At 47.2% G+C, this 8561-nt stretch overlaps 1 protein-coding gene across 2 annotated transcripts in view; it reads left to right on the top strand.

The window, feature by feature from the left end:
• Positions 1–886: 886 nt before the first annotated feature.
• The window catches only part of NALF1 (NALCN channel auxiliary factor 1), a 343012-nt gene continuing 335337 nt past the window's right edge, over positions 887–8561 (top strand). The window contains exon 1 of one of the 2 annotated variants that reach the window (XM_083501320.1): positions 887–1620. In XM_083501320.1, the coding sequence (XP_083357446.1) occupies positions 953–1620 (668 nt within the window). In that variant the 5' untranslated portion in view covers positions 887–952. The remainder of the gene's footprint in view (positions 1621–8561) is intronic. The other variant, XM_083501319.1, reaches the window with a different exon arrangement.

Below are 8561 nucleotides of genomic sequence, written 5' to 3'. Positions count from 1 at the left end.
GAGCGGGGAGAGCGTGGCAGGCGATTCCCCCCAACCTCTCCTCTCCTCCCTCCTCCCTCCCTCCCTCGGCTCGCTCGCTCTCTCCCCCCCCCCACCCCCAGTTGAGGGAAGGCAGAGCACGCCGCCGCTGCCAATGCGCCAGGCTGGCGGCGCAGGAGGAGATGACGCAAAGGGCCGTGCGCTCCCCCCAAAAAAGTGCTTCTCCCGGACGAAGATGGCGGCAACTTAGCGCAGGGCCCCAAGATGAGGGTGGCCCCCGGGCAGCAGGAGGCAGCCAAATCCGCGCCGCGAGCAAGGGGGGGTCGTGCCCGGCGGGAGCCTCAGCAGAAGCAACAGCAGCAGCATCGGCGGCGGCGGCGGCAGCAGCAGCAGCAGCAGAAGCCGCAGCGCAGTGGCACCAGCAGTGCTAGCAGGAGCAGCCGCAGCAAGAGCCACAGCAGCAGCAGCCTTCGCCCCGCCGCTCCTCCGGCGTCTCCTCAGCAGCTCGGGCCAGGCGACGCGCAGCAGCCAGCCTCTCGCCAGGAGGAGGAGCAGGAGGGTCTCGTCTGGGGCTAGCGGGGGCCCGGCTCGCGGGGTCCCCCGGCTGGCTCTCCAGGGCGCCGGGGTGGGGGGCGGCGGCGGAGCAGCGCGCCATGAGGCGAAGGGCGGGAAGCGGTGGGCTGGCCGAGTTGGCGCCAAAATGGGGGCCCGCGCTCTGACCATGCCCGGGTGACAGGGAACGTGAGGGAGGCAGGGGACGGCGACCGGCCCAGCCCAGCCCAGCGCGCAGGAGCACCACCACCACCGTCCCCGCCACCCCCATTAGCGCCGCCGCCACCGCCGTCGTCGTCGCCCTTCTCTGAGGGGGGAGCCTGGCGCCCCGCCGCGCCGTGTCCATGCCCGTGGGGCCGCCGAGCCCGGCTGCGGAGCCCCCCTCGCCGTGGAGCCGGCCGGGGCTGCGCGCTCCCGAAATATGAGCAGCCGCCCCCCGGGAGGAGCCGGCTCGGGCGTGTGCTTCGGCCCGCGGGAGCCCGACAAGCCCTTCGCGGACTCGGAGCGGGCGCAGAAATGGCGCCTGTCGCTGGCCTCGCTGCTCTTCTTCACCGTGCTGCTCTCCGACCACCTGTGGCTCTGCGTTGAGGCCAGGCAGGTCGCGGCCGGGCGCCACCGGGACCCAGAGCGGGCGGGAGCGGGCAGGGAGGACGGCATGGACGGCGCGGCGGAGGCGGAGGGCGGCGGCGGCGGCGGCCAGTGCTTCAGCCTGCTGGGCGACGCCGAGGCTGCGTGCCGCCGCCTGCAGCTGCCCGGAGCCTCGGCCCAGGCGGAGCTCTACCTTCCCTTTTGTAGTTCCTACACGCTGCGCGAGCTCTTCGCCGGGCTTGCCCGCCCGGACACTCTCAACTGCACTCTGGACCTAGGCGAGGGGGACGAGGACGAGGAGTTGGATGGCGAAGGGCGCCGCGGGGAGGAGGAGGAGGAGGAGGATTGGCTCGGCTCTTGCCGCCGCTGCGTCCTGGCTTACCAGAACTACGACCAGCAAGCGCAGGACCGCTACCGAGAGTTCGAGCTCGTGCTGCAAAAATACTTGCAGGCGGAGGAGTACTCGGTGAAATCCGGCCCGGAGGATTGTAAGGTAGGAGTGTAGGTGGTTTTGTTTTTTTTTTATAACCCCCACCACTTTGGCAATGTCTTTCTCCCACCCCTTCAATCCCTCGGATTCACTGTTGGTCTCTTTGGCGACGCTGAGGTTTGTGGCTTCGTTTCTGGCTGCTTCTCTCTCCCTCCCTCTCCTCCCTCCCTCTCTTCCCCCGGTCCTGATCGTGTGCGATGGGCTCCTGACTCGCGCTGGCCCCGCTCTGACTGCCAGGGGCTGGAATGCGGCTTGGCAGGGGAAGAGGCGCTGCGTGCCAATGAGCAGGACCCGGGAGCGCGTGGGCTGCTGCTGCTGCTGCTGCGCGGAGGCGGCGGGTGGGGGGGGGGTGCGTGGGAGGGGGAGGGGAGACCGAGACGTGGTCGCCAGCGGGGGTTTCCCTGGCCCTTAAGTGATCAGGGGATCTCGCTTGTTTCCCGGAACTGAAAAAGCGTCATTCGCGTGGAGGTGCGAAGGTCTGCTTTCTTCGCAGGGGAGGGTGGGGGCATTAACTTCCGAGTTGCTGGATCAGGGCTGTTGTTGGGATGGATGGAGTTGGGTCCTGAACTTCTGAGGAGGCGCTGCTTCTCTGGAGCTTGTTGGTTTGTTTTTCGTTTAAGGGGAACAATGCCAAATACCTTGGGCATCTGTTTGGTGCCCTTCCCCAGCTTCTGGCTAACCGGTTGGACGACGAAGGACAGCTCTTGGACTGGTCAAGAACTTTCTTGTGTGTCCCTGGAGGGACATTTGCTGCGAAAGCTTTGCATGCTGTTGAACTCAGGGAATCAAAAGCCTGGTAATTTTCCTGGGGTGTCCTAAGAGTCTGGTAATTGAGTCTTAGAGGAAAGGATGTGATCCCAGGTGGCTCTTCTTCTCTCTCTGTGTGTAAATGTCTCTGTTTCAAGTCTGCTCTGCCGAATCCCTGGAGTTGGAATATGCCCTGGGTTTATGGGAGTCGCAAGCAGAGTCTGCAGCGAACTGTGTGTGTGGGAAAAAGTAGTGATGGCAGAGTCATACTGACTGCCTCTTTGCTCTTTGTACATAATTCTGATTTCCCATTTTGCCTTAACCTCAGGCACCTTGTCCTTTAAGAAAAGTGTTGCTCTTGCTGTAGTGACGTGTTTCTAAGGTTGCAGTTCAGTGCACACTGCTGTGGGAATAAGTTCCACAGAAATCAATGGGGTCTAGCTTCAGAGGTTCTGGATAGTAGCTGTCAACTTTGTACATGAACTTCTGTTTGGTGCTTTAAAAAAAAACAACCAAGGCCTAGAAGCAGTTAAAAAAACAAACATATATGCAAGGCCCTGATTTAGGTATTGATGCATCTTGTTGATTTCAGTAGAAGCTACTTCCAGGAATTGTGTTTGGGATAGTAATATATTATCTTGTGTAGTGGAACTGCAGTGTTTTCTTTAGGGCTTATCACCCTGATGTAATCTTAGACCATCCAAAGAAAATCTAAACGTTGTAGATGTAATGAGTATTGGCCAACTTATTTTTTATTTAAAGGAAAGCAACGCTTGTTGAAAGGATTTGCTTGTCACGGAAACAGGATATAAGAAGTAAACCCCCCAGCAGATAATTTTTAAAGTTTACATTGAATATATTACCTTTATTTATAAGCAGAGCAGTGGTGATCTAAGAGCTGCTGGGATGCAAGCATCAGTTCAGGTTTGCAAGTCCTTAAATAGTATCTTTAAGAGTTTGAATGCTTACTTGTGTGACAAAAACAAATTGCTGCTTATTGTTAAAGTGAAAGGAGAAACTGCTTTGTGGGCTGGAAATATTCAGAGTCTGCTTCTTAACAGCAGACATTTTATTTTGTTCGGGAATAAAGTCTGCAAGGCAGTTTTATGTGATGAAACTGCAGTACATAGAGCTGCGAATCCTTGGTGCTGTCCATGGTCCTGCAGATTTTCAGTCCTGTCCATGGTGCTTGATGTCATAAGCAATGCAATGTAACGGTGTTCTCAGAGCCTTAGGTTTAGTCATAACAAATCACCTATTTCGATAGATGTAATAACTGAGCACTTTAATGTTTGATACATTTGATGCATATATAGTATGAACGGTGGATAATTGTGACTTGAATATTGGAAAGCACATACTACAGTATGCTAACTGTGTTCAAATATGTAACTATGAAGTTTTAATGCTTTTGCAGTCTGAAATGTTTGCTTTTAGGGGGGGAAATGGACCAAGGCTTGTAGTACTGTTTGAGAGTAATGTAACAGATATATTAGAATACCGTTTTACTGAACACACATTTGACACTCTATATCTGTGCTTTTATCCACAAATAAGACCTCTGGTATGATGCAGATATGTTTCTTTCGGTTTAAGTGACGGTTAAGGGTACATTTTGTTATGATTCAGCTGTAGGTAGGCCTTACATAAACTGGAACCTTACTTACAGCCCATATTATGTCTTATTTAATTGTTTGGTCTGTTGTGGGCTACTTTTCACTGTGCATTGAAAGAGGCAAGAATATTGAATTAAGTCGGCCGGCATGCATCTAAGCAGCAAAGCTGTTAAAACTGTTCGTTTCCATTTTAGAAAAGAGAGCACTTCTTCCAGTTTACAATTTGTACTTGATGACAAAATCAATGATGCTTGCTATGCACACCATCTCCTGTAGCATTTGTATTCTGTCATGTATTTACTTCCTACTAAAGCAGCCTCAGATAACAATTGGTTAGTATATTAGAAAGCAGAAACTATAGCATTGCTGATGTCCTGTCTGAACATTAAAATGTATGCCTAGAATGATATTGGCAAGGATAATTGGCAAAGGCTCTTAATACTACACAGTTCTTACATTTTATCAATATGCTATAGAGAGCTACTTATTCACATTCCTTTTTCCAGTGTGCAGTTTTTAAATCTTTCCTATGTGGCAAGCAACTGCATCAGTTTCTATGTACTAGAAGAGTATTTTTGCAGTCATAGCTCACAGTTCTCTCTAGTTAGAAAGATGCTATGAACTGCTGAGTATGAACCCAAGTTTTTAATTTTATAAATCAGATTAACATATAATTTATCCTGAATTTACTTGGATTTACCTGATGTACTGGCGTGACTGGTTGGTTTAGAATTAAAATTAAAAACCACATCTAAGATTGTTAGATATTTTTGCATTGGTATTGGAAGTGGAATTATTTTGATAGCTCGTGGTAATGGCGTAAGTATGTTTATGGTTGTTCATGCAGTGGTACCTCCAGTTGTGATTAGGATCTGTTCCGGAGGTTCGGTCGGATCCCAAGGTTTCTGCAACCTGAGGACTGCTTCTGCACATGCGCAGACTGCTTCTGTGCATGCGCATGGGGCGAAACCCAGTAAAATACTTCCAGGTTTGCTGTGCACACATCCCAAAGTTTACGTAACCAGAGGGTTACGTAAACGGTGGTACGGCTGTACAGTAGAATGTGCCAATTTTATGTGTCTGTTTGGATCTGGCCTGGGTGCTGATTTAGGGGCACATGTTGCTGATTCTAACTTTGCAAAGTTTTAATTACAGTTGGACAATTTCATGCTATGCTCTTGAGAATTTTGCAAAGGTGAAGCCCTAGGCCAATTACCTGACAATTAAGATTATAGTTGTGTAATTTACTAGAATGCCCATGGCTCTTGACTTGAGTTGATGGGTGCTATCTTTTAACAACCTAGAATGAACCCTTTTGCTTTACAATTTTTCATTTATAATTTCCATATCCTTGTAAACAAGTGGGAATTTTACATATTTACAAAACATGGTATTCATATATTCATTTTGATTTTTTAAGTCATCCATCACTATATACCTCACTGGAAAAGTTACTTAGACAGGTTTGGAGACATACCAGACACCATACCAGACATCCCTTGTTTTCATGGAAGATGGAATAAATTGGAGCTCAAACCTTCTTGTCTTCAGAGGATATCTTTGAGTGTTTCTTAAGTTGGTAGTTATTCATAAAGCAAGCTTCAGGTTGTTGCTAAATGAGAACTGGGTCAACTAATAAAGTTCATGCCAGCATGCATGCGCAAATTTTTTTTTAGTGAAGCCAAGTATTTGAACACATGTGTTTCAGAAGTATTGCAGACATAGTTTTAGGCCTAGAATCCAGCACAGAATTAGGCATGTTTGAGCCCACTTGGCTGAAAGCTGGAGCCAACCTCGCCACCAGCCTCCTATTGAATTTATCAGTGGTGAAACGTTGCTCCACGATAGAGACAGTGCCATAATTTCCCCTTAAAAGGCTCCCCCTGCTCAAATACAACAGGACTGGCAGTCAAAAGCACACTGCTGTTTCTATCTCTCTACTCCTCCAAGGAGGAAGCAGGGCAGGTTGAGTGTCCCAATCCTCTCTGATGTTTTCTGAGGGTTTAGTAATCATCCAGTGCTTGGAAAACTTTGGAACAAACCGGAGTGTTTCTTCCTGCTACTCCAGTATACTCCAGTAAACAATGGTTGGGGGGGAGGCAGAGAACAAGACTAGGCCTTTTTTTGCAGTGGTTCCCCACTTGCGGAATGCTCTCCCCAGAGAGGTTTGCCTGGTGCCTTTGTTACAGATCTTTATTGGCCAGGCAAAAACATTCTTCTTCTCCCAAGCTGTTGGGCAAATAAAAAAACTATGGCCTTTTAATCTTTGTGGGTGTGTGCATGGGTGTGTATGCATATTGTTTTTGTTAGTATGTTACGTGTTTTTGTGTTTTGATATTGTAAAGTGTCCTATGATGCTTGGATAAAAGGCAGTATAGAAATTTAATAAAATATAGATAAAATAAAGCAAATGTAGACAAGGCTCAAACCAGATCAAATGCAAGAACGGGCCAAATTGGTATAGCCTGTGAGGGAGATGCAAATGTTGAGAAATGAGGGCTGATTTGATTTACACGCTTGAACTTTAATGCCTTGATCCAAAGTCATGGAAGTGTTAAGGTTTCTCATTAAAAATAGTGAACATTGAACAAAATTCCTAGAGCACAGCATGGGCAAAGAATCAAGTTCTTAAGCAGCAAATACATTGAGATGTCAGAATGTATTTTCATATCCAAGTGCATTATACACTTAGTTCTAGGAAAATCATAGTGCAATCCTGTATGTGTCTACTTAGAAGCAAGTCCCAGATAAGTAGGTATGAGATTGCAGCCTTGGGGAACGTTTTACTCATGTACACATCATTAGGATTGTTTGCGTAACTTATTTTGAAGCATAATGGGTTTCCTCTCTTCTTGTTCTACCTGGAGAATTCAAGGTATATAAAAATAGAATTCAGTTCAAGTTAATGCTATGAATAAAGTTTAAATATTTTTACATTTATGAACAATCATGCAAAAGTACAAGTATACAATATTAATATATTTTAATAAACCATGCATGTAGCAGGTGTTGCTTTGTCGGACTATAGAAAACAAAACATAGCCCTCTGCAACTTATTCCAGAACTTTGTAAACATTGTACAGGTTGCTTGGGGTCGATTGGTGCTTGTTTTATGCTGAATTGGATTTTATGGCTGGATTTATTGCAGGGTTGTTTTACCAGTTTATTGTTTTATTATTGAATTGCTGCAAGTTATATTTGAAATGTTGCTTATATTGCTGCTACAGGCTACTTAGAGAATATTTTTATTAGTCGACTCATAAATGGAAATAATAAATACATACATCGGCCACTTTTGTATAAAGCAGTTATTGATGGTGCTTCATTCCTGAACCTTTGATCATGGCCTATAAATACAGTCAACAGTGAAGGCATAAATATAATCCTTGCAACCAGTAGGGAAATAATCTTCTTCTTCAGCTCACTCATAGCCGAGTAAGATTGTCTTCCATGAACACGATCTTAACAGTGAGTCCATAAGTGACTGTGGAGGCCAATTCTGGATCCACATGTCCTTCCACAGTGGAGACATAGGTTTCCGGGTAGGAGTTTGCCAAATGTTCACATTTTCCCCTTTCGTCCTGAGTTTGAGTGTCTCCAACTGGAGCATTCACAGGTCAGTGTTTCCCAGTTGTCAATGTTTATACTACATTTTTAAAGATTTGCCTTGAGAGAGTCTTTAAACCTCTTTTGTTGACCGCCAGCATTACGCTTCCCATTTTAAATTTTGGAATAGAGTAGTTGCTTTGGAAGACAATAATCAGGCATCTGAGCAACATGACCAGTCCAACGAAGTTGATGTTGAAGAATCATGGTGATCTTTGCTTCTTCCAGTGCACTGGCATTAGTTCGCCTGCCTTCCCAATTGATGTGTGAAATTTTTTTTGAGACACCGTTGATGGAAGTTGATCTAGTGCCAGGATGAGATATGTTGGGCTTGTGAAACTTCCTTTTTTTGTTTTACTAGAACCCTGAGATCTACCAACTGGAGCCAGGTACAAAGTAGTGGTGGTGATGGAAACACAGATTTAAAGAGCCATGTGCTCTCAAGGACATGCTTAGTAGCTCAGTAGTATGTTTTCAGTACCAGAACTGAGCAAACAGTCTCATCACACAAAAACTCAGTCCTGGTTTCCTCAATATGCAGGGGCAGGCTCAGTATGTGGTTTACCAGATATACAGGGGCAACCCTTTACAATTCCACCTCCTAAATATTTATTGGCTGGTTGTTTTGCTTTTGTCAAGCACACTTCAAGTGGCACCACAGATATACCCCCCCCCAGGGTCTCAAATCTCTCCCAACATACTGTTATATATATATATATATTTGGGGGGGGGGGAGGCTAGAAATTAATAAAGGATTTTGATTGGGATGTGAAGGGAGAAATACAAACGGCAGAGGAATTCTTGGACTAGCCTATGCAAAATGACCTGCCCTTTAAGAAACAATAGAGGGGCATTGGCAATGCAAGAGAACTGTCCTCCCCGCCCCTTGCCCTGAGGCGTGAACAGAGACAGGGGTTTGGAAAGCTGCCAGGGTAACTGTGTGTTTGAGGTGACAGGAAAAGAGCCTGGTTGTGGGAAGGAGA

This window comes from Podarcis liolepis (genome assembly GCF_965112155.1).
Source record: "Podarcis liolepis genome assembly, chromosome: 4".
NCBI classification, from domain to species: Eukaryota; Metazoa; Chordata; class Lepidosauria; order Squamata; family Lacertidae; genus Podarcis; species Podarcis liolepis.
The sequence above is the reverse complement of the archived record's forward strand: the minus strand, read 5'-3'. Positions and strand labels throughout refer to the sequence as shown.